General features: G+C 47.7%; 1 protein-coding gene across 2 annotated transcripts; it reads left to right on the top strand.

The window, feature by feature from the left end:
- LOC130123716 (armadillo repeat-containing protein 1-like) lies at positions 1 to 21,577 on the top strand. Of its 2 annotated transcripts, none has more exons than XM_056292989.1 (7): positions 1 to 265; positions 896 to 1,094; positions 2,364 to 2,455; positions 3,426 to 3,615; positions 5,599 to 5,715; positions 15,049 to 15,123; positions 21,267 to 21,577. In XM_056292989.1, exons 2-7 carry the CDS (start codon positions 933 to 935, stop codon positions 21,456 to 21,458), a joined length of 828 nt encoding a protein of 275 aa, XP_056148964.1. In that variant the 5' UTR covers positions 1 to 265; positions 896 to 932; the 3' UTR covers positions 21,459 to 21,577. The 2 variants fall into 2 exon arrangements, with proteins under 2 accessions (XP_056148964.1, XP_056148963.1); XM_056292988.1 differs by having other exon boundaries at positions 1 to 342.
- Positions 21,578 to 26,129: the final 4,552 nt, after the last annotated feature.

Here is a 26,129-nt window from a genome sequence, read left to right as displayed (position 1 = left end):
GTCCGGCGAGTCAACGACCCACCCTCCAGGTTCTGTGGATGTAAAGGCCGTCATAAATGCGTTATAACTCCGGTGTGAAGTCACGCAGTCTAGATCTGGATCCCGCCGTGGTTTAACGTCACCGCTGAGAGAACGTAGACGTCTCACCATGTCCGCCTGGGACGCCGTGTGACGGCCGGCTGGGGCTAGCTAGCCCGCTGTAACGTTAGCAAAGCCACCGCTAGCCTAGCCTAGCCTAGCCTAGCCGGCGGCGGCAGCGTGTCGTGTGAGTTAGCCACGTTAGCGTGCCTCTTTCTTGAACCTCAGCTTCCGCCGTGAGCCTGAGCAGCCAACGTGGGTGAAGTAAGTTAGACCAGTGGTTGTCAGTCTGGCCCTCACCACCACCACCAGCACTGCTGTTCTAGCGGGCAGCTCCGTCCATTCACCCGCTGTTCCGGTCCAGAGCCTCCCTGATCCAGGCTGAACAGCTGGAACAGCGGATGAATGGGAGGAGCTGCCCGCTAGAGCAGCAGTGCTTGGTGGCACCTGAGGACCTCCCTGCGGACCGCTGGGTCTTGCAGTGATACTTGGTGAAGTGGTAGTCGGGCCTGAATGGGAAACTGAACTCCGTGCTTACTACAACTCCAACCAGCCGTGCTCAAAGAGAACCCTGTTGTTGGTTTACTAAAACACACGTCGAGCCAGACCACCCGCCTGCTCCCTGCAGCAGCGGGGTGGGCCGTCTCACTTTGGTACCGACACGAGCTGAAGAGCACCAACACACCGTTTCATTCAAAACATAGAAACACAACATAACTCTGTACTTTGTGCCCTTGTGTAGGAACGTGCTATATAAACAAAGTCCACTATCACTACGTGAAGTGTCAGCTGATTCTAGACTTCCGTTGCCTCCTAGTCCTTTCACACTTGCATGAGCCCGTGAGAAGGCAGCCATGAGTGGGGAGCCTGACGCCTTGGCCGTGGTGAACCAGCTGCGGGATCTGGCTTCTGATCCCATGAACAGACGGGCCATCGTTCAGGACCAAGGCTGCCTGCCGGGCCTCATCCTGTTTATGGACCATCCCAACCCTCAGGTCGTCTACTCTGCCCTGCTGGTGAGTGTCAGACTGGCTGGAACAGCATTAGCCATTGTTGTGTTGTCAGTAAAGCTAAAGTACAGCTGCTGTCCCTGTTTTACAAACGTGGCGATATGGTTAAATAGAGCAGTGAAATGCATTCTGGGTACCTGCCAAAGTAGCTGGTAAAGCAGTGGTCATTTTCCTTCCTGTTAATAAGGTCCACTTTGACATGGTCTTTTAATAGTGTTAACTAATCACTCAATCAGACAAGCTTCATTTGGCTTTCTTTACTGCTTATTGTCCAGTCTGGCCCAGTCTACCGTTGCTCTGTGCTGTTGTAGATAAAAAACACTTGGGAGGGTATTTCCAGCTTTCTCATCACTGACCTGCACTTCTCCGTTTTAAGGAAAGCCGGCAGTTAGTGGGATCTGTCCAGTTGGTTTTTCTTGGATCTTTTCATCAATTAAGAAACTTACATTAAATGACTGTAAGACGGGCATCCGGGTAGTCTAATCCGTTGCCTACCAACACAGGGATCGCTGGTTCGAATCCCTGTGTTACCTCCGGCTTGGTCGGGCATCCCTACAGATACTATTGACCATGTCTGTGGGTGGGAAGCAGGATGTGGGTAAAAAAAAGAAATCTCTTTCTTGGGCTTTTACTTTAGCACTGGTTTTGCTCTTAGATGCTTGTTTAGATGCACTTATGACCTCTGATGACCAGTAGTTCTCCTGATCTCCTACGTTAAATGATGCACTTATTGTAAGTCGCTTTGGATAAAAGCGTCGGCTAAATGACTGTAATGTCACGTAATGTCACTGCACTAGCACCTTCTCTGGTCGGTCAGGCGCCTGTTTGGGGGGGTAGGGGGAACTGGGGGGAATAGCGTGATCCTCCCACATGCTACGTCCCCCTGGTGAAACGCCTCACTATCGGGTGAAAAGAAGTGGCTGGCGACTCCACATGTATGGGAGGAGGCATGTGGTAGTCTGCAGCCCTCCTGGATCAGCAGAGGGGGTGGAGCAGCGACCGGGACGGCTCAGAAGAGTGGGGTAATTGACCAAGTACAATTGAGGAGAAAAAAGGGGAAAAAATCTTTAAAAAAAAATGACTGAAAGACAATCTGCAAAAGCTGTTTTTCACGTGAAAACTCACACAATACAAGTAAGAAAACCAGCAGAAACTGAGGTATGTGTTTATTGTGTGGCTGCAGAGAAAAGCCAGATGAACTTGAGCTGCCCTGGATGAACTCTGTAATTGGTTGTCCTGCAGTGGCTGACTGCTCTGCTTGGTGTTTGTTACCAGGCGGTGCGGTACTTGGCAGAATGCAGAGCCAACCGGGAGAAGATGAAGGGAGAGCTGGGAATGATGCTGAGCCTTCAGAACGTCATGCAGAAGTTAGTGTTTTCTCTGGGACTTCCTGTAGCCTCATCCTCTTTCTCCCACAGGTCTCCACGATGAAAATAGGAATTACAAACGTTACCACACATGTTCTGTGTGGTAACGTTGGAACTAGGGACGAGGATGGGACTAGGAGTAATCAAGTAATTTAACTCAATTCCAAAAACCCTCAGTTACAGTTTACTACCTGGAAGCTTTGTGTACTTCACGAAGGACGATCATTACTATTGCATGTAGATGACTCAGAGAATTATTTGAGTTGAGAAAACGGAGAAAAGCAAAGATGAGCAAAAGTAATAGGCAGGAGCCAAAAAGTGACTGAAAATGTGAAAAGTTTGGGGACCATTTTCCACTAAAACCCCAAGAAAATGCAGCACAACATCCACACTGCAGCTCCTCAACAGAAGCATCCTGCCTACAAATTTATCATTTTGTTTGGCTGACACATTTCTGCACTCTGTCAATTTGCATTAAAATATGTAATGAAACACAAAACTCAAGAACTTAAGACCAGAAATAAAAAAGCATATCAAGCAGAGGGAGATATTACTTTGTAGTGGATAGCGGGAGGACCAAAGTGTAAATTGTAGTCCAGAGGGAATGTTATGTTAACTGAAAAACTGTCAGTCTGTTGATATGTGACGGAGTGTCACTGCATAGACACAGATCCAAAACTGCCAAAGTGTTCTTGCTGTGGTATACCAGTATACCTTGATAACAGTTCAATGTGGAAGTGAGTTTGTTCCTTTGAGGTGAATGTTCACCCCATCCTCGTGGCGACTAGTATCCCCGAAGTCTTCCCAGCACTGTGATTTGTTTGATCACCTGACTGACAAACCACATGACTGGTGTTGAGACAAACTTATATCAGACTTCTTAATGGAACATTATTGCCTTTGGGAGGTTAATGGAAAGTCACTCTTGTGTGAGGCCTTTAATCTGATCACCAGTCATTGTTGTTTTCAGGACAACTAATCCAGGAGAGACAAAACTGCTGGCATCGGAGATCTACGAATTGCTCCAGGTGTCCAACAGCAGTGATGCGGAGCAGGCAGAGGAGGCCACTGCCAGCAGACGTAAGGCCCAGTTCTTCCTTGGCTCCACCAACAAGCGGGCCAAGACGGTAGTGCTCCAAATAGACGGCTTGGACGACTCGGTGAGTTGGCCCACATACTGAGGAGTGTGAGATTGTTAGATATGTGTATTGATTATTATTACCATTGATATTGTTTTTACTGTGTGTGCGTGTGTGTTTGTACACCAGTCAGCCAAAACATGAAAACCACTGACAGGTAAGTGAATAACATTGATTATCTCGTTACCATGGCACCTGTCAAGGGGTGGGGTATATTAGGCAGCAGGTGAACAGTCAGTTCTTGAAGCTGATGTGTTGGAAGTAGGAGAAATGGGCAAGTATAAAGATCTGAGCGAATTTGACAAGGGCCAAATTGTGATGGCTAGATGACTGGGTCAGAGCATCTCCAAAGCAACAGGTCTTGTGGGGTGTTCCCAGTATGCAGTGGTCAGTACCTACCAAAAGTGGTCCAAGGAAGGACAACTGGTGAATCTTCGTCAGGGTCATGGGTGCCCAAGGCTCATTGATGCATGTGGGGAGTGAAGGCTAGCCCGTCTGGTCTGATCCCACAGAAGAGCTACCATACCTCAAATTGGTGAAAAAGTCAGTGCTGACTATGATAGACAGGTGTCAGAACACACAGTGCATCACAGCTTGCTGCGTAACCGCAGACCGGTCAGAGTGCCCATGATGACCCCTGACCACTGCCGAAAGTTCCTACAATGGGCCTGTGAGCGTCAGAACTGGACCATGGAGCAGTGGAAGAAGGTGGCCTGGTCTGATGAGTCACGTTTTTCTTTTACATCATGTGGACAGGCGAGTGTGGATAATTTATCTGGGGAAGAGATGACACCACGATACATTTGGGAAGAAAGCAAGCCGCCAGAGGCAATGTGATGCTCTGGGAAATGTTCTGCTGGAAAACCTTGGTCCTGGCACTCATGGATGTTGCTTTGACACGTACCACCTGCCTAAACATCATTGCAGACCAGGTATACCCCTTCATGGTAACGGTATTCCCTGATGGCAGTGGCCTCTTTCAGCAGGATAATGTGCCCTTCAACACTGCACATATTGTTCAGGAATGGTGTGAGGAAGAGTTCAAGGTGTTGCCTCAGCCCCCAAATTCCCCACATCTCAGTCCAATCGAGCATCTGTGGGATCCATCCATTAGCTGAACTGCTTATCCTGTTTTCAGGGTCGCGGGGATGCTGGAGCCTATTCCAACAGTCATTGGGCGGCAGGCGGGGAGACAACCTGGACAGGCCACCAGGCCATCACAGGGCTGAGGCACACACACACACACACACACACACACACACACACACACACACACACACACACACACACACACACACACACACACACACACACAAACATTCATACCTAGGGACAATTTAGTACGGCCAATTCACCTGACTGACATGTCCCCAGAGATAACCCACGCAGACACGGGGAGAACCATGCAAACTCCACACAGAGGATGACCCACCAAGGTTGGACTACCCAGGGCTTGAACCCAGGACCTTCTTGCTGTGAGGCGACTGCGCTAGCCACTTCGCCACCGTGCTGCCATCTGTTGGATGTGCTGGAAAAACAAGTCTGATCCATGGAGGCCCCACCTCACAACTTACAGGACTTAAAGGATCTGCTGCTACCGTCTTGGTGCCAGATACCAGAGGACACCTTCAGAGGTCTTGTCCATGCCTCGATGGGTCAGAGCTGTTTTGGCGGCATGAGGGGGCCTCCACAATATTCACGTTTCAACTACTTTATTAACTACTTTATTAATCCCCAACCCATCCTAGCTGTGTAGCCAGGCACATGGTTTTAATGTTTTGGCTGATCTGTGTATTTGCACTTTATAACTTTTGTTTTATGGACTTCAAATATAAAGGGGCTGCACAATTAATTGTAAATAATTCGATATCAGGATTTTATGTCGCCAAAATTAATAATCATGTAGTTTGACATTAAAGTGTTGAAATTTTATTTTCAGTACATCTGAAACAAATGACTGATCCTTCCTCTTCCTCCTTCGCACCCTTCCTCTCTTCTCTCCAGAATCGGAGGAGTCTGTGTGAGGAGGCCCTGCTGAAGATCCGAGGAGTGATCAGCTTTACCTTCCAGATGGCCATCAAGCGGTGCATCGTCCGAATCCGCTCTGACCTCAAGGCTGAGGTGAGGAAAGCTATCCTTCTTCTACAGGTGGGACGCAGTCATGATGCCTCACCTCAGGTTGTCACAGTTATTACATAATCACCTGACTGCAACCATTCTGCATAATGGTTAGACTCGTTTCCATTCATTTGTATAAAAACAGCTGGATGAAACTGATAGAAATGTTGTATTTCCATCACTATTTCCACATCGTTTTCCACCATTGTTTGACCAGCACTCTTTTAATGACGTCATCTTGTTGCGCCCCTGGCACATGCGTGGTGAATTAGCACCAACAAACTGTTTGTCTTGAGACACTTATTCTCTAATATTCTATAACATTCTCTAATATTCTATAATCTATGATATTCTATAATCTACTACTACTTTCGGCTGCTCCCGTTAGGGGGCGCCACAGCAGATCGTCCGTTTCCATCTCTTTCTGTCTTCTGCGTCTTCCTCTGTCACACCAGCAACCTGCATGTCCTCCCTCACCACATCCATAAACCTCCTCTTTGGCCTTCCTCTTTTCCTCTTTCCTGGCAGCTCCATATTCAGCATCCGTTGTCTCCAAACCATCCAACCTGAGCAGTCCCTCTAATATAATCGTTCCTAATCCTGTCCTTCTTCATCACTCCCAGTGAAAATCTTATCATCTTCAACTCTGCCACCTCCAGCTCCTCCTCCTGTCTTTTCATCAGTGCCACTGTCTCCAAACCATACAACATAGCTGGTCTCACAACCATCTTGTAAACCTTCCCTTTAACTCTTGCTGCTACCCTTCTTTCACAAATCACTCCTGACACACTTCTCCACCCACTCCACCCTGCCTGCGCTCTCTTCTTCACCTCTCTACTGCACTCCCCGTTACTTTGGACAGTTGACCCCAAGTATTTAAACTCAAATGCCTTTGTCACCTCCACTCCTTGCATCCTCACCATTCCACTGTCCTCCCTCTCATTCACACATAGGTATTCTGTCTTGCTCCTACTGACTTTCATTCCTCTTCTCTCCAGTGGATACCTCCACCTCTCCAGGCTCTCCTCAACCTGCACCCTACTCTTGCTACAGATCACAATGTCATCCGCGAACATCATCGTCCACAAAGAATCCTGCCTGATCTTGTCCTTCAACCTGTCCATCACCATTGCAAACAAGAAAGGGCTCAGAGCCGATCCTTGATGTAATCCCACCTCCACCTTGAACCCATCTGTCATTCCAACCCCACACCTCACCATTGTCACACTTCCTCACAAAATACCACACCTCCTCTCTCGGCACCCTGTCATATGCTTTCTCTAAATCTACAAAGACACAATATAACTCCTTCTGGCCTTCTCTATACTTCTCAATCAACATTCTCAAAGCAAACATCACATCTGTGGTGCTCTTTCATGGCAGGAAACCATACTGCTGCTCGCTGATCATCACCTCTCCTCTTTTCTTAGCTTCTATTACTCTTTCCCATATCTTCATGCTGTGGCTGATCAACTTTATACCTCTGTAGTTGCTACAGTTCTGCACATCGCCCTTGTTCTTGAAAATCGGTACCAGTATACTCCTTCTCCACTCCTCAGGCATCCTCCCACTTTCCAAGATTGTGTTAAACAATCTAGTTAAAAACTCCACTGCCATCTCTCCTAAACATCTCCATGCCTCCACAGGTATGTCATCAGGACCAACTGTCTTTCCACTCTTCATCCTCTTCATAGCTGCCCTCACTTCCTCCTTGTTAATCCACTGAACTTCCTGATTCACTATCCCTACATCATCCAACCTTCTCTCTCTCTCATTTTCTTCATTCATCAGCCCCTCAAAGTATTCCTTCCACCTTCTTAGCACACTCTCCTCGCTTGTCAGCACATTTCCATCTCTATCCTTGATCACCCTAACCTGCTGCACATCTTATGCAGCTCGGTCCCTCTGTCTAGCCAATCGGTACCAGTCCTTTTCTCCTTCCTTAGTGTCTAACCTGTCATACAAATCACCATACACGTTTTCCTTGGCCTTTGCCACCTCTCTCTTCGCTTTACACTGCGTCTCCTTGTACTCCTGTCTACTTTATTCATCTCTCTGACTATCCCACTTCTTCTTTGCCAACCTCTTCCTCTGTATACTTTGCTGTACTTCCTCATTCCACCACCAAGTCTCCTTGTCTTCCTTCTTCTGTCCTGATGACACACCAAGTACCTTCCTAGCTGTCTCCCTCACTATTTCTGCAGTGGTTGCCCAGCCATCTGGCAACTCTTCACTACCACCCAGTGCCTGTCTTACCTCCTGCCTGAACTCCACACAACAGTCTTCCTTCTTCAACTTCCACCATTTGATCTTCGGCTCTGCCTTCACTCGCTTCCTCTTGGTCTCCAAAGTCATCCTACAGACCATGTTATAGTCCTACAGACTATAATATTCTCTAATCTATGATATTCTCTAATATTGTATATTCTATAATATTGTATATTCTATAATCACAGATGCGATGTTTGCTTTGAGAATGTTGATTGAGAAGTATAGAGAAGGCCAGAAAGAGTTGCATTGTGTCTTTTAGATCTAGAGAAAGCTTATGACAGAGTGCTGAGAGAGGAGGTGTGGTATTGTATGAGGAAGTCGGGAGTTGCAGAGAAGTATGTAGGAGTGGTGCAGGATACGTATGAGGGAAGTGTGACAATGGTGAGGTGTGCGGTTGGAATGACAGATGGGTTCAAGGTGGAGGTGGGATTACATCAAGGATCGGCTCTGAGCCCTTTCTTGTCTGCAATGGTGATGGACAGGTTGACGGACAAGATCAGGCAGGAGTCTCCATGGACGATGATGTTCGCGGATGACATTGTGATCTGTAGCGAGAGTAGGGTGCAGGTTGAGGTGAGCCTGGAGAGGTGGAGGTATGCACTGGAGAGAAGAGGAATGAAAGTCAGTAGGAGCAAGACGGAATACTTATGCGTGAATGAGAGGGAGGACAGTGGAATGGTCAGGATGCAAGGAGTGGAGGTGACAAAGGCATTTGAGTTTAAATACTTGGGGTCAACTGTCCAAAGTAACGGGGAGTGCAGTAGAGAGGTGAAAAAGAGAGTGCAGGCAGGTTGGAGTGGGTGGAGAAGTGTGTCAGGAGTGATTTGCGACAGAAGGGTACCAGCAAGAGTTAAAGGGAAAGTTTACAAGATGGTTGTGAGACCAGCTATGTTATATGGTTTGGAGACAGTGGCACTGACGAAAAGACAGGAGGTGGAGCTGGAGGTGGCAGAGTTGAAGATGCTAAGATTTTCACTGGGAGTAACGAAGAAGGACAGGATTAGGAACGATTATATTAGAGGGACCGCTCAGGTTGGACGGTTTGGAGACAAAGCAAGAGAGGCAAGATTGAGATGGTTTGGACATGTGTGGAGGAGAGATGCTGAGTATACTGGGAGAAGGATGCTGAATATGGAGCTGCCAGGGAAGAGGAGAAGAGGAAGGCCAAAGAGGAGGTTTATGGATGTGGTGAGGGAGGACATGCAGGTGGCTGGTGTGACAGAGGAAGATGCAGAGGACAGGAAGAGATGGACACGGATGATCTGCTGTGGCGACCCCTAACGGGAGCAGCCGAAAGTAGTAGTAGTAGATTGTATATTCTATGATATTCAATAATATTCTATAATATTATATTATATTTTATGATAGTCTATGATATTGGACGACTGCATTTGGACGAGCATGTGTTGACATCAACATCTTGGGTGTAGTTGCAGAGCCAAACACCACAGCAGCGCTGTGGGCACATGTTGGTTTTAAGCCAGATGATTTGTCAGATTTGCAGCAAAAAGGTGGCGGTCAAAAGCAGTAATACCACACATTTAAAACCATCTACAGATCCACCACCCCATCCAAATCACCAAACTTGGAAAGACAGCCACCGCCGCAGTTCCATCCCGGCAATATAAAATAACTGGCTGTTCCTGAAGCTTTCGGACGAGTGTGTAAATACGAACCTGACGGTACCAGATGGTGCACGTTAACAGACAGTGTAACGTGGTATATAGCCAAAGAAATGCAGCCGTTCAATTCGGTTGAAAAAACAGCATTTAAAAAAATGCTGCAAAAGTTTGACAAGCAGCACCAGGAAACACACACATCTCCAGAACAAGCAGCACCAGGAAACACACACATCTCCAGAACACGCAGCACCAGGAAACACACACATCTCCAGAACAAGCAGCACCAGGAAACACACACATCTCCAGAACACGCAGCACCAGGAAACACACACATCTCCAGAACAAGCAGTACCTGCAAACACACATCTCCAGAACAAGCAGCACCAGGAAACACACACATCTCCAGAACAAGCAGCACCAGGAAACGCACACATCTCCAGAACAAGCAGCACCAGGAGACACACACATCTCCAGAACAAGCAGCACCAGCAAACACACATCTCCAGAACAAGCAGCACCAGGAAACACGCACATCTCCAGAACAAGCAGCATCAGGAAACACGCACATCTCCAGAACACACAGCACAATAAAACACACACATCTCCAGAACAAGCAGCACCAGGAAACACACACATCTCCAGAACAAGCAGCACCATGAAACACACACATCTCCAGAACACGCAGCACCAGGAAACACACACATCTCCAGAACAAGCAGCACCAGGAGACACACACATCTCCAGAACAAGCAGCATCAGGAAACACGCACATCTCCAGAACAAGCAGCATCAGGAAACACACACATCTCCAGAACAAGCAGCATCAGGAAACACGCACATCTCCAGAACAAGCAGCATCAGGAAACACACACATCTCCAGAACACACAGCACAATGAAACACACACATCTCCAGAACAAGCAGCACCATGAAACATGCACATCTCCAGAAAAAGCAGCAACAGGAAACACACACATCTCCAGAACAAGCAGCACCTCGAAACACACACATCTCCAGAACAAGCAGCACCATGAAACACGCACATCTCCAGAACAAGCAGCACCAGGAAACATGCACATCTCCAGAACAAGCAGCACCATGAAACACACACATCTCCAGAACAAGCAGCACCAGGAAACACACACATCTCCAGAACAAGCAGCACCATGAAACACACACATCTCCAGAACAAGCAGCATCAGGAAACACACACATCTCCAGAACAAGCAGCAACAGGAAACACACACATCTCCAGAACAAGCAGCATCAGGAAACACACACATCTCCAGAACACGCAGCACCATGAAACATACACATCTCCAGAACAAGCAGCAACAGGAAACACACACATCTCCAGAACAAGCAGCATCAGGAACACACACATCTCCAGAACAAGCAGCAACAGGAAACACACACATCTCCAGAACAAGCAGCACCAGGAAACACACACATCTCCAGAACAAGCAGCACCATGAAACACACACATCTCCAGAACAAGCAGTACCTCGAAACACACACATCTCCAGAACAAGCAGTACCTCGAAACACACACATCTCCAGAACAAGCAGCATCAGGAACACACACATCTCCAGAACAAGCAGCACCAGGAAACACACACATCTCCAGAACAAGCAGTACCTGGAAACACACACATCTCCAGAACAAGCAGTACCTGGAAACACACACATCTCCAGAACAAGCAGTACTTCGAAACACACACATCTCCAGAACAAGCAGTACCAGGAAACACACACATCTCCAGAACAAGCAGTACCTCGAAACACACACATCTCCAGAACAAGCAGCATCAGGAACACACACATCTCCAGAACAAGCAGCACCAGGAAACACACACATCTCCAGAACAAGCAGTACCTGGAAACACACACATCTCCAGAACAAGCAGTACCTGGAAACACACACATCTCCAGAACAAGCAGTACTTCGAAACACACACATCTCCAGAACAAGCAGCACCATGAAACACACACATCTCCAGAACAAGCAGCATCAGGAAACACACACATCTCCAGAACAAGCAGCACCATGAAACACACACATCTCCAGAACAAGCAGCACCATGAAACACACACATCTCCAGAACAAGCAGCACCAGAAAACACACACACCTCCAGAACAAGCAGCACCAGGAAACACACACATCTCCAGAACAAGCAGCACCAGAAAACACACACACCTCCAGAACAAGCAGCATCAGGAAACACACACATCTCCAGAACAAGCAGCACCATGAAACACACACATCTCCAGAACAAGCAGCATCAGGAAACACACACATCTCCAGAACAAGCAGCATCAGGAAACCCACACATCTCCAGAACAAGCAGCACCATGAAACACACACATCTCCAGAACAAGCAGCACCATGAAACACACACATCTCCAGAACAAGCAGCACCATGAAACACACACATCTCCAGAACAAGCAGCACCAGAAAACACACACACCTCCAGAACAAGCAGCACCAGGAAACACACACATCTCCAGAACAAGCAGCACCAGAAAACACACACACCTCCAGAACAAGCAGCATCAGGAAACACACACATCTCCAGAACAAGCAGCACCATGAAACACACACATCTCCAGAACAAGCAGCATCAGGAAACACACACATCTCCAGAACAAGCAGCATCAGGAAACCCACACATCTCCAGAACAAGCAGCATCAGGAAACCCACACATCTCCAGAACAAGCAGCACCATGAAACACACACATCTCCAGAACAAGCAGCATCAGGAAACACACACATCTCCAGAACAAGCAGCATCAGGAAACACACACATCTCCAGAACAAGCAGCATCAGGAAACACACACATCTCCAGAACAAGCAGCACCATGAAACACACACATCTCCAGAACAAGCAGCACCATGAAACACACACATCTCCAGAACAAGCAGTACCTGGAAACACACACATCTCCAGAACAAGCAGCATCAGGAAACACACACATCTCCAGAACAAGCAGCATCAGGAAACACACACATCTCCAGAACAAGCAGCATCAGGAAACACTCACATCTCCAGAACAAGCAGCACCATGAAACACACACATCTCCAGAACAAGCAGCACCAGGAAACACACACATCTCCAGAACAAGCAGCACCATGAAACACACACATCTCCAGAACAAGCAGCATCAGGAAACACACACATCTCCAGAACAAGCAGCAACAGGAAACACACACATCTCCAGAACAAGCAGCATCAGGAAACACACACATCTCCAGAACACGCAGCACCATGAAACACACACATCTCCAGAACAAGCAGCAACAGGAAACACACACATCTCCAGAACAAGCAGCATCAGGAACACACACATCTCCAGAACAAGCAGCAACAGGAAACACACACATCTCCAGAACAAGCAGCACCAGGAAACACACACATCTCCAGAACAAGCAGCACCATGAAACACACACATCTCCAGAACAAGCAGTACCTCGAAACACACACATCTCCAGAACAAGCAGTACCTCGAAACACACACATCTCCAGAACAAGCAGCATCAGGAACACACACATCTCCAGAACAAGCAGCACCAGGAAACACACACATCTCCAGAACAAGCAGTACCTGGAAACACACACATCTCCAGAACAAGCAGTACCTGGAAACACACACATCTCCAGAACAAGCAGTACTTCGAAACACACACATCTCCAGAACAAGCAGTACCAGGAAACACACACATCTCCAGAACAAGCAGTACCTCGAAACACACACATCTCCAGAACAAGCAGCATCAGGAACACACACATCTCCAGAACAAGCAGCACCAGGAAACACATACATCTCCAGAACAAGCAGTACCTGGAAACACACACATCTCCAGAACAAGCAGTACCTGGAAACACACACATCTCCAGAACAAGCAGTACTTCGAAACACACACATCTCCAGAACAAGCAGCACCATGAAACACACACATCTCCAGAACAAGCAGCATCAGGAAACACACACATCTCCAGAACAAGCAGCACCATGAAACACACACATCTCCAGAACAAGCAGCACCAGAAAACACACACACCTCCAGAACAAGCAGCACCAGGAAACACACACATCTCCAGAACAAGCAGCACCAGAAAACACACACACCTCCAGAACAAGCAGCATCAGGAAACACACACATCTCCAGAACAAGCAGCACCATGAAACACACACATCTCCAGAACAAGCAGCATCAGGAAACACACACATCTCCAGAACAAGCAGCATCAGGAAACCCACACATCTCCAGAACAAGCAGCACCATGAAACACACACATCTCCAGAACAAGCAGCACCATGAAACACACACATCTCCAGAACAAGCAGCACCATGAAACACACACATCTCCAGAACAAGCAGCACCAGAAAACACACACACCTCCAGAACAAGCAGCACCAGGAAACACACACATCTCCAGAACAAGCAGCACCAGAAAACACACACACCTCCAGAACAAGCAGCATCAGGAAACACACACATCTCCAGAACAAGCAGCACCATGAAACACACACATCTCCAGAACAAGCAGCATCAGGAAACACACACATCTCCAGAACAAGCAGCATCAGGAAACCCACACATCTCCAGAACAAGCAGCATCAGGAAACCCACACATCTCCAGAACAAGCAGCACCATGAAACACACACATCTCCAGAACAAGCAGCATCAGGAAACACACACATCTCCAGAACAAGCAGCATCAGGAAACACACACATCTCCAGAACAAGCAGCATCAGGAAACACACACATCTCCAGAACAAGCAGCACCATGAAACACACACATCTCCAGAACAAGCAGCACCATGAAACACACACATCTCCAGAACAAGCAGTACCTGGAAACACACACATCTCCAGAACAAGCAGCACCAGGAGACACACACATCTCCAGAACAAGCAGCACCAGAAAACACACACATCTCCAGAACAAGCAGCATCAGCAAACCCAAACATCTCCAGAACAAGCAGTACCTGGAAACACACACATCTCCAGAACAAGCAGCACCATGAAACACACACATCTCCAGAACAAGCAGCACCAGAAAACCCACACATCTCCAGAACTCCATCCAGTCAGGTGAAAAGAAGCGGCTGGTGACTCCACATGTGTCAGAGGAGGTATGTGGTAGTCTGCAGCCCTCCCCGGATCAGCAGAGGGGGTGGAGCCACAACCGGGACAGCTCAGAAAATAGGCTAATTGTTCAAGTGCAATTGGGAAGGAAAAAGCCAAAAAAATAAAAAGACAAATCGGTAATCACGATTATTTGTATGACAATTAACCGTCAACTAAAATGTCCTGATCATGACAGCACCACCTGCAGCACGAGATATATACCATTAACACCAGAACACACCAGAACCTTTGTCAGCTGCCTGCTCACCTGCTGTGTGTGATGTCTGCCTCTCCTCTGCAGGCTCTGGCCTCTGCCATCGCCTCCACCCAGGTGATGAAAGCCCAGCAGGTGGTGAAAGGAGAGAACGGAGACGAGGTTGGTTGTATTTTTGTCTTCATGCTTAGATCAGAGCTTTAAAGACTTGGTCTTGCTGCAGAAGAGACGGGCTCTCTGACATGCAAGAGTTCAGGCTGCAGACTAAGACTGCTAGACTTCCTGGAAACGCACCCTGTCTAACATCTAAAACAACACACACTGTTGTCGTGATGAACTAGAGATGGGCGAGGGGCTCTTGCGAAAGATGTCACTGAAACCAGGTGAAAGAAAAAGAAGAAATCCCTAAACCAGCAAAATGATAGCAAACCCTCAGAGCATGGCTGGGTTGAACATGCTGTAGGAGGTGCTAGCTGTACTGATCCAGTCCTGCAGGAGGTACTATCTTAGGTCTGATGTCTTCTTTTTGTTTTTTTTGTCATTCTCCTTTCTAGTTTCTTTTCTGTGTGTAGTGAAAGGAGGCTGACATGTTTAGTTTGACTATATGCTGATCATCAGTTACTTTTTTTTAGTATTAAATTAAGTTTAAATTGAATTGTTTCCTTAACTAATTAATTAATTCGTTTATTTTAGAATGAAATCAAATTAAACGGATTTCTTCCAAGGCTGAACAGTTTGCCCAGTAACACCCCCTGCCAGGCTGTACCTCTGAAAACCAGAAGGTTCATGTCCTGTAGAAAACATGTGCTAGTCAGTGAGGTCAGTGTGGTTCCACAGGTTTAAACTGCTTTTATCTACGGAACTGGGACATCAAATGTCCCCGTCATTTGGAGAGTCCCAATATTCCAAGATTCATTGAAGTGGGGCATTATTTTTCATAAAAGTTTAATATTTTTAACAGTATACAGAATTTCACCACCAATTCAAATCATTTCTTCCTGTGCCCGAGGCTGCCCGCTCACAGACCAGCCGTCAGAATCCAGCTGTCTGTTGCTGAAAGACAAACGAGGACTAAAACAGAACCTCCTAATAAATGGTATAAATCACTAATTAATTCAAATTAAATGAATAAGTGGGCGTGGTGCTGCACTGATTAAGACGGTTAAATGTAACTTAACAAAATATAGATCAGGAACTGAGGACGTCTGCTGCAGAAGGACAAATCCCTTTATAAGTAGTGACATCCTCCTGCACTATCGGCTGTTCTTCTCCCCTTTCTGATCTTTGAAGAATGACCAGACATGTTTGGGTGGGCTGTGCTGCTGATGCAGACAAGAAAGGGGGAGTGGCTGGTCTGCATTAGACTGGCTCTACTCTGGTCTAACTCGTTTTGGGCTCTGATTGATGCCTACCAAATCTGCTCAGACATATCCCGTCCTTCCCTCTCCCAACTCCTCGTGTTAAACACTTCTGCGTCTCCCTTCCATTTCAACATGGCTGTGTATGAGGAAGAATTTCAACATGGCTGTGTGTGAGGAAGAATTTCAACATGGCTGTGTATGAGGAAGAATTTCAACATGGCTGTGTATGAGGAAGAATTTCAACATGGCTGTGTATGAGGAAGAATTTCAACATGGCTGTGTATGAGGAAGAATTTCAACATGGCTGTGTGTGAGGAAGAATTTCAACATGGCTGTGTATGAGGAAGAATTTGACCACGTCCTCTTTGAGGCATGTTGGAGTCATTCTTTCTGTAATATCAAAAATTAGCAAAGAATATGTCTTAAGACATATTGCAGGTCAGGTGACTCGGCCGTACTAAATGGTCCCTAGGTGTGTGTGTGTGTGTGTGTGTGTGTGTGTGTGTGTGTGTGTCTCTCAGCCCTGTGTTGGCCTGGCGGCCTGTCCAGGGTGTCTCCCCGCCTGCCGCCCAATAACTGCTGGAATAGGCTCTAGCATCCCTGCAACCCTGAGAGCAGGATAAGCGGTTTGGATGGATGGGTGGATGGATAATGGATGGATAGAAGTGGATGGATGGATGGATAAATGTCTTAAAGTACATTCACATGAAATCCAACAAGGTGTTTCAGAAGATACATGGAAATGCAACAGATCCCCAACCTGTCTGAAATATGTGCCTTCTGGTTACCTGACAGATACCATGGAAATAATGAAGGTGCGTTCCATCATGATAGTGCATGTGGTTTCTCCCTTCCTTTGTACAAGTGGTGTTGTGATGGACAAACTGCCAATTGGCTTGACACAATGGGCCTCGTTCATCAATTGTTCACAATGTACAAATTCGTTCGTACACACCCATGGAATATTGTAGCCCTGAAGTTTGTCTCAGAGACCAGTGTCGAACCTGGATAACAGCTGAATTTTAGCGCTGAAGTTTGTCTCGGTGACCAGTGTAGAACTTGGATAGCACCTGAATTTTAGCCCTGAAGTTTGTCTCGGAGACCAGTGTAGAACCTAGATAACAGCTGAATTTTAGCCCTGAAGTTTGTCTCGGTGACCAGTGTAGAACCTGGATAACACCTGAATTTTAGCCCTGAAGTTTGTCTCAGAGACCAGTGTAGAACCTGGATAGCACCTGAATTTTAGCCCTGAAGTTTGTCTCAGATACCAGTGTAGAACCTGGATAGCACCTGAATTTTAGCCCTGACGTTTGTCTCAGAGACCAGTGTAGAACCTGGATAGCACCTGAATTTTAGCCCTGAAGTTTGTCTCAAATACCAGTGTAGAACCTGGATAGCACCTGAATTTTAGCCCTGACGTTTGTCTCAGAGACCAGTGTAGAACCTGGATAGCACCTGAATTTTAGCCCTGACGTTTGTCTCAGAGACCAGTGTAGAACCTGGATTACAGCTGAATTGTAGCCCTGAAGTTTGTCTCAGAGGCCAGTGTAGAACCTGGATAACACCTGAATTTTAGCCCTGAAGTTTGTCTCAAGAGACCAGTGTAGAACCTGGATAACAGCTGAATTTTAGCCCTGAAGTTTGTCTCGGAGACCAGTGCAGAACCTGGATAACACCTGAATTTTAGCCCTGAAGTTTGTCTCAGAGACCAGTGTAGAACCTGGATAACACTTGAATTTTAGCCCTGAAGTTTGTCTCAGAGACCAGTGTAGAACCTGGATAACACCTGAATTTTAGCCCTGAAGTTTGTCTCAGAGACCAGTGTAGAACCTGGATAACACTTGAATTTTAGCCCTGAAGTTTGTCTCAGAGACCAGTGTAGAACCTGGATAACAGCTGAATTTAGACACCAACTGGCTAACACGGATGTCTTTGCAGGCCTGGGATTGCTCCTTGTGAGAGGTAGACAATAGATGTAAGGAGGAAGGAATTACAAACAACCATCAAGCTTTGCTGCTGACGCTCGGACAACCTTGAGAACTAAAAAATTCCATGGGTGTGTTAAGAATACAGTTGTATGTACAGATGATGGATGGATTGGTGAATTAGGCCGTCCTTGGTTTTGGCTGTCGGATTTCAAACAGGAAAAACATGGCAGCCACTTTGTGAACGTTCTCTAATTCCAGTCCCTTGATGTTTCTGAAACATGTGAGGCAAGATACAGACAGTGTAGTAGCAGAATGCTGATTCACACAGGGCTCCAGATGGGGACTACAATGGTCGCCAATGCAACTTTTTGATTTTCGACCATTTTTTTCTGTCAGTCCCCTGTTGGCACCATTACCCACAAGCAAAAAAAATATTAGAAATGGCCATATGTTTTGTTTGTGTGCTGAACTCTCATCTCCTCTCGCACCTGCGTCTACCTGACCTGTCACGTGAACTCCTGTACGTTTTCCAACACATAAACTTGTCCGCGCTCCTGTCCTGCGCTGGTTGAAGCGTCGCTGTACAGATGAACAGAAACAGCTGTTGAAGATAGTTTTAACGTCACATTTATCTGGTTAAAAATGTGAAGTGTTAACTTTATGAATGGTGTTTAGTTTAGTTCGATGGAGTTTGAATTTATAAGTTGGATGTAGCTAACTGCGTAGTTAGCTAACGTTAGCCAGCTGGCAAGAAAACGAAATGCACAAACGAAAAACATCAGACTTTTCCTCACTCCCTGCCCGCCCAAACCCAGCCTCCTCTACATCAGATGCTGACGATGTCGGGACCAACTCGACCGGTGAAAGTTCTCAAGTGACATATGAGTCATCCCGGCCCGGTTCGGTCAGTGTGCAGTTCTTTACAGATGATGATGATGACCAGGTGCAGCGAGTGGAGTCTTCCTCTCCCGTGCCTGCGGCTCCATCCTTACAAGACAGTTTAAATCCGCTTGGCTACAAGAGTTCCCTGGTTACGTCATGACAAGGGGGAACTGTGCTGCACATTTTGTGCTCAAGTACGACAAGAGATTGCTGGTAGAACAGAGTTCATTACCGCTTTGAGTCATTTTAGAAGAGAAACCGTGAAGAAGAAGCATGGTGACAGTAAAAACATAAGAACGCTGGGGATTGTGTCATCGCTCGGTCTGCCCCTCGTGCCACCCCAATAATGAAAGCAGTGCAACGTAATATGCAACGTACTAATGATAAAGTCGCAGAAAACGAGATGAGAGAATTGAAAATAAAATTCAACGCAGCCTACATGGTTGCAGCGGAAGAAATACCATTCACAAAGTGTAGCTGTCAGATTCTGTTGAAGAAGAATGGCATGGATGTGTCAGACATGATAATGATACAGCATGTGCAGTTTGCAGGCTGCATCGCAGAGGAATTGGGAAGTAGTGTGCTGGATGAGGCTTTAAAGGCAAATTACATCTCTGTTATAACGGATTGTGGGACAGACGTCTCAGGAAAAGACTGTGTTATTGTATACTGTAGGCGCTTATCTGATGGAACAGCTGTGACCCATCTAGTAGGCTTGGCTGAACTTGATCACAGTCGTGCAGAAGAAACCCTAAATACTATCAAGTCGCTGCTTGAAAATGCAGAGCCACCCAGTCCAAACTGGTGGGTACACAAAATTAGTACTTTTGGAGCGGATGGTGCACCAGGGGGACGAGGGGCACGTTTCAGAGGTGATATGATAGGTGAACATGTCCTTACCTTCCATTGTCTAAGCACTCTAAGGTCAGTGCCAGTGATTGAGAAAGTCTATGATCAGTAGTACCTGGCCAGTTACCCCACTCTTATGAGCCGTCCTGGTCACTGCTCCACCCCCTCTGCTGATCCAGGGAGGGCTGCACACTACCACATGCCTCCACCGATACATGTGGAGTCTCCAGCCGCTTCTTTTCACCTGACAGTGAGGAGTTTCACCAGGGGGACGTAGCTTATGGGAGGATCACGCTATTCCCCCCAGTTCTACCTCTCCCCAAACAGGTGCCCCGACCGACCAGAGGAGGCGCTAGTGCAGTGACCAGGATACACCCACATCCGGCTTCCCCACCCACCAACACGGCCAATTGTGTCTGTAGGGACGCCCGACCAATCCGGAGGCAACACGAGGATTTAAACCGGCGATCCCCGTGTCGGTAGGCAACGGAACAGACCGCTACGCTACATGGACACCCCCAGCTTCATCAGCGTTATCGCTGAAGTTTTTCTCCTGCCTTGTTTCAAAATGACGTTTTACACTTGAAGTTGGACACACAAAGTTTTTGCCGCAGGGAGAACACACAGCTCGGTCCTGAAGTAAATCTGGGTCCATTTGTCCAAGACGGCTGAAAGAGGCGAGCATTAGACAACATGGCTGCTGCCATCGTCAGTTGTTCTGGACATGAAGCACAACAGAAAGCTAGCTAGCTATGCTACGTTGTCACTACCGCTGTAATGCTGTGCTCGTAGGCAGGTCAGAGGGAGGGGTAGGGGCATGATAGACCACGTCACTTGTGTGCGCCCTCTTGCTGTCAAAAACAATGGTGTATTGAGAGTAATTATGTCAGTATTATTTTAAATCAAAATGTTCGTTTACTTCCCCACTAGGCTATATTTCCTATTAAAATGTTTATCAAAAAAGTATATTAAAAAAGTTTTTATTGAATTGCTTCGCATTCCCGTGTAAGTGGCCTCGTGTGCCGAGCCCTGCTGTATAACGTGCTGGACAGATCTGGCATGAGCTCCCTGGATTGTTCTAGGTCAGGGTTTTGTCCTGCCACCGTGCTGTGTAGTCGGTGGAACATGGTTCACAAATGTCTTTCAGAAGTCTCAACAGGCAGACGTGGATCATGACAGTCCAGTCCACGATGGAACGTGTCAAACACTTGTTCCTCATAGAGTCCATCGACTTTAATGACTGCTGGTCTCGTCTTTCCCTAAATGTTTTTTAACCCCTCCACAGGTTCTGATCCCGTTTGCAGAGGACGGCTCGGTGAAGGTGGAGCAGAACGTCGACTTGCCAGACTACCTCCCTGAGGATGAGAGCCCGGCCCAGGAGCCGGACAAGGCCGTATCACGTGTTGGCTCTGGCCAGGAGGGGGCGAGCTGGCTGGGGGCCGCTGCCAACTTCTTGTCTCGTTCTTTCTACTGGTGATCCTTAAGGGCCACCAAAGCATCTCCTGCTCACTTCCTGTTCAAAGCCAAAATGGTCCGCTGGGGCCAAGGATGACCTCCAGCTCTGTTTCCTGTGTGTGTGTGTGTGTGTGTGTGTGTGTGTGTATATATATATATATATATATATATATATACATATATATATATATATATATATACATATATATATATATATACACACACACACACACACGCACACACACACGCGACACATTATGAGCTGCACTGCTTTGAAAACCCAACAGGACGATCTTGGAGGAGGACTGGATTTTGGCGGTCTAGAGGGATCGTGGTCTCTAACCGTTTTGTTTCAGTGTTGAGTTTGAACTCTGATCTTTTCCACTCGGTAAATGGGAGAATCTGTTCAGTCGCTGTTACCAAGTCATCTTACGGAACAGGAAGTCAGTGGGAAGTGAACAGGAAGTGAAGTGTGTGGGTATCAGGAGAAAACCACCAGGAAACACGTTATGATCAAACATGACTAAGTACAGTACTATTTTATGATGAGATTCAAACGTGAGGACCCCCCCCCCCATACACACAAACCAACCCCAACCTTTGTGTTGATGGAGGGTTGGTGGTGGTGTGATGTGGTCCTGGATGTGCTGTAGTGGGTTCAGTCGGCTGTGCCTTTGGTTACTGTGATGCAGGCCAAAAACCACCCTCCTCTCCTCCTCCTCCTCCTCCTCCTCCCCATGGTGAAGGTCAGGGTCGTTTTCACACCCTGTCATCATCTGCAAACCCCCTGTGTGAGTGTGTTTACGTCCTCCTCCACCTCCTTGTTCCCCTTTGTATTACAACTGTCTACATGTGCTTTCAGGGGCAGTGAAGATCACTGGCGTGAGACAGACTTTACATTCACACGTCTCGTGGAAGATTCTGGACTTTGGAGCAAAGTTACCTGAGAGTTCCCATGATTTACATACCCCAGTGGGATGATGGGAAATGTATTTTTTGATGGTTTTGCACATTACTAGTCTCCAGGTAATGTGCTAATGTGGAGGGTTCCAAGTATTAACCGTTTAAAAACCAGATTACATGACACTTCAGTGAATCTGCTTCATTTTTTAAAAGAATATTTGGTTTCCTGTTTGACACACGGTGAGGCTAAGAATCGGTGTTCTTCTGAGTATGTCAGTCCGCTCTCTCGCCACTCTGCAAAGGCAACGGCAGAGAGAGCGTCACATGGACTGGTCCTCACACTCTCAACACAGCAGAGTCTCTGACCCACATCTGACTGTGTCCCGCACAGACCAGAGGATTCTCGTCCCCACAAGGTGCTTCTTACAAACCAAGCTGTCCTCCTCGCTGCCTGGTGGACCAAGTCTGCTCCTCCGTTTCCCTTGTAGAGGATTCCTGACAGGAAGTCCGCTGTTGGCCTCTTCCTTGTCAGCTGATGTGTGTTTTATGGACGTTAAGCTGCGTCTCCACCCTGCTGTCTGGTCACATCCCGAGCTGTCAATCATTCCTCGTGTGCGCTGGCATGCTCGATTCCATATGCTTAATAATTCCCACAATTCTGTTGTGCTTTCTGATATATTATTGGATGGTTTAATCAACTTCTCTGAACAAGTATAAATCCCTTCTTCTGGTTTCATATTTTTTCTTTATTCTACTCAGGTACATTTTCAGTGGAATAATCAGGATTGCTCTTAAAATAGTCCCTTCAACTCATTATTTTTTTTAACTTAAAACCTGAATTTGTGTCAAAACGTGACTGGACATCTCATGACGAGGCCATGTAAACGAGACACTGTCTGTGTTGTGGTGATTCCTCCGGGGAATAAAACACATGGTCATCAACTGTCGTGTTCCCATGCTTCCTCCCAGCAGGACTCGCTGCTTGCTGCTGTCTCATGGAAGAGCTCTCGTGTACACTCGGACACGCTGCTCCTCTTCTCTGGTGGACATCTGGACGTGTCACGAAGCTCCCAGGAGTCCAGTCCGTAAAATGAGGTCGTGTGTCTTCCGAGTCACTGCCCTAAAGAAAATCTACTGAGCCTGGTCCAATGTCGTTGGTGGACCAGACCGTACTGGGACCTGGAGCCGGTGTTCGGCTGTAGAAAACAGGGACTGGTGTTGGGAGGACGCTGCCACCAGCAGTCCAGAGATGTGTGTTCTGTAGCCCGACATCCAACACCGAGGTGACGCTGGTGGAAACACAAGTGGTACCAGTTACCGTTAGCTCCCTTTTGGGCTGCTTCTTGATCTTTCCTGTGCAATGGAAAGGTGTCTGTAGGTTGTCAGTACCGGGCTTGTTGGCCTGGTCTAGCAGAATATGGAAAGGTGTCTGTAGGTTGTCGATACCGGGCTTGTCGGCCTGGTCTAGCAGAATATGGAAAGGTGTCTGTAGGTTGTCGGTACCGGGCTTGTCGGCCTGGTCTAGCAGAATATGGAAAGGTGTCTGTAGGTTGTCGGTACCGGGCTTGTCGGCCTGGTGCAGCAGAATATGGAAAGGTGTCTGTAGGTTGTCGGTACCGGGCTTGTCGGCCTGGTCTAGCAGAATATGGAAAGGTGTCTGTAGGTTGTCGGTACCGGGCTTGTCGGCCTGGTGTAGCAGAATATGGAAAGGTGTCTGTAGGTTGTCGGTACCGGGCTTGTCGGCCTGGTCTAGCAGAATATGGAAAGGTGTCTGTAGGTTGTCGGTACCGGGCTTGTCGGCCTGGTCTAGCAGAATATGGAAAGGTGTCTGTAGGTTGTCGGTACCGGGCTTGTCGGCCTGGTGCAGCAGAATATGGAAAGGTGTCTGTAGGTTGTCAGTACCGGGCTTGTCGGCCTGGTGCAGCAGAATATGGAAAGGTGTCTGTAGATGGTCAGTACCGGGCTTGTTGGCCTGGTGTAGCAGAATATGGAAAGGTGTCTGTAGGTTGTCGGTACCGGGCTTGTTTGCCTGGTCTAGCAGAATATGGAAAGGTGTCTGTAGGTTGTCGGTACCGGGCTTGTCGGCCTGGTGTAGCAGAATATGGAAAGGTGTCTGTAGGTTGTCGGTACCGGGCTTGTCGGCCTGGTCTAGCAGAATATGGAAAGGTGTCTGTAGGTTGTCAGTACCTGGCTTGTCGGCCTGGTGTAGCAGAATATGGAAAGGTGTCTGTAGGTTGTCAGTACCGGGCTTGTCGGCCTGGTCTAGCAGAATATGGAAAGGTGTCTGTAGGTTGTCGGTACCGGGCTTGTCGGCCTGGTCTAGCAGAATATGGAAAGGTGTCTGTAGGTTGTCGGTACCGGGCTTGTCGGCCTGGTGTAGCAGAATATGGAAAGGTGTCTGTAGGTTGTCGGTACCGGGCTTGTCGGCCTGGTCTAGCAGAATATGGAAAGGTGTCTGTAGGTTGTCGGTACCGGGCTTGTCGGCCTGGTGTAGCAGAATATGGAAAGGTGTCTGTAGGTTGTCGGTACCGGGCTTGTCGGCCTGGTCTAGCAGAATATGGAAAGGTGTCTGTAGGTTGTCGGTACCGGGCTTGTCGGCCTGGTCTAGCAGAATATGGAAAGGTGTCTGTAGGTTGTCGGTACCGGGCTTGTCGGCCTGGTGTAGCAGAATATGGAAAGGTGTCTGTAGGTTGTCGGTACCGGGCTTGTCGGCCTGGTCTAGCAGAATATGGAAAGGTGTCTGTAGGTTGTCGGTACCGGGCTTGTCGGCCTGGTGTAGCAGAATATGGAAAGGTGTCTGTAGGTTGTCGGTACCGGGCTTGTCGGCCTGGTGTAGCAGAATATGGAAAGGTGTCTGTAGGTTGTCGGTACCGGGCTTGTCGGCCTGGTGTAGCAGAATATGGAAAGGTGTCTGTAGGTTGTCGGTACCGGGCTTGTCGGCCTGGTCTAGCAGAATATGGAAAGGTGTCTGTAGGTTGTCGGTACCGGGCTTGTCGGCCTGGTCTAGCAGAATATGGAAAGGTGTCTGTAGGTTGTCGGTACCGGGCTTGTCGGCCTGGTCTAGCAGAATATGGAAAGGTGTCTGTAGGTTGTCGGTACCGGGCTTGTCGGCCTGGTGTAGCAGAATATGGAAAGGTGTCTGTAGGTTGTCGGTACCGGGCTTGTCGGCCTGGTCTAGCAGAATATGGAAAGGTGTCTGTAGGTTGTCAGTACCGGGCTTGTCGGCCTGGTGTAGCAGAATATGGAAAGGTGTCTGTAGGTTGTCAGTACCGGGCTTGTCGGCCTGGTGTAGCAGAATATGGAAAGGTGTCTGTAGGTTGTCAGTACCGGGCTTGTCGGCCTGGTGTAGCAGAATATGGAAAGGTGTCTGTAGGTTGTCGGTACCGGGCTTGTCGGCCTGGTGTAGCAGAATATGGAAAGGTGTCTGTAGGTTGTCGGTACCGGGCTTGTTGGCCTGGTTTAGCAGAATATGGAAAGGTGTCTGTAGGTTGTCGGTACCGGGCTTGTCGGCCTGGTGTAGCAGAATATGGAAAGGTGTCTGTAGGTTGTCGGTACCGGGCTTGTCGGCCTGGTCTAGCAGAATATGGAAAGGTGTCTGTAGGTTGTCGGTACCGGGCTTGTCGGCCTGGTCTAGCAGAATATGGAAAGGTGTCTGTAGGTTGTCGGTACCGGGCTTGTCGGCCTGGTGTAAGTCCTCTACCAGACAATATCCAGTCCCAGTGTTCCCAGTTCAGTGTATTGTTCATTATTACCCAGCCTGCATCCCGTATGATGTCACTTCCGCCCTTCA

Source organism: Lampris incognitus, chromosome 14 (genome assembly GCF_029633865.1).
Source record: "Lampris incognitus isolate fLamInc1 chromosome 14, fLamInc1.hap2, whole genome shotgun sequence".
In the NCBI taxonomy this organism is placed as follows: Eukaryota; Metazoa; Chordata; class Actinopteri; order Lampriformes; family Lampridae; genus Lampris; species Lampris incognitus.
The sequence above is the reverse complement of the archived record's forward strand: the minus strand, read 5'-3'. Positions and strand labels throughout refer to the sequence as shown.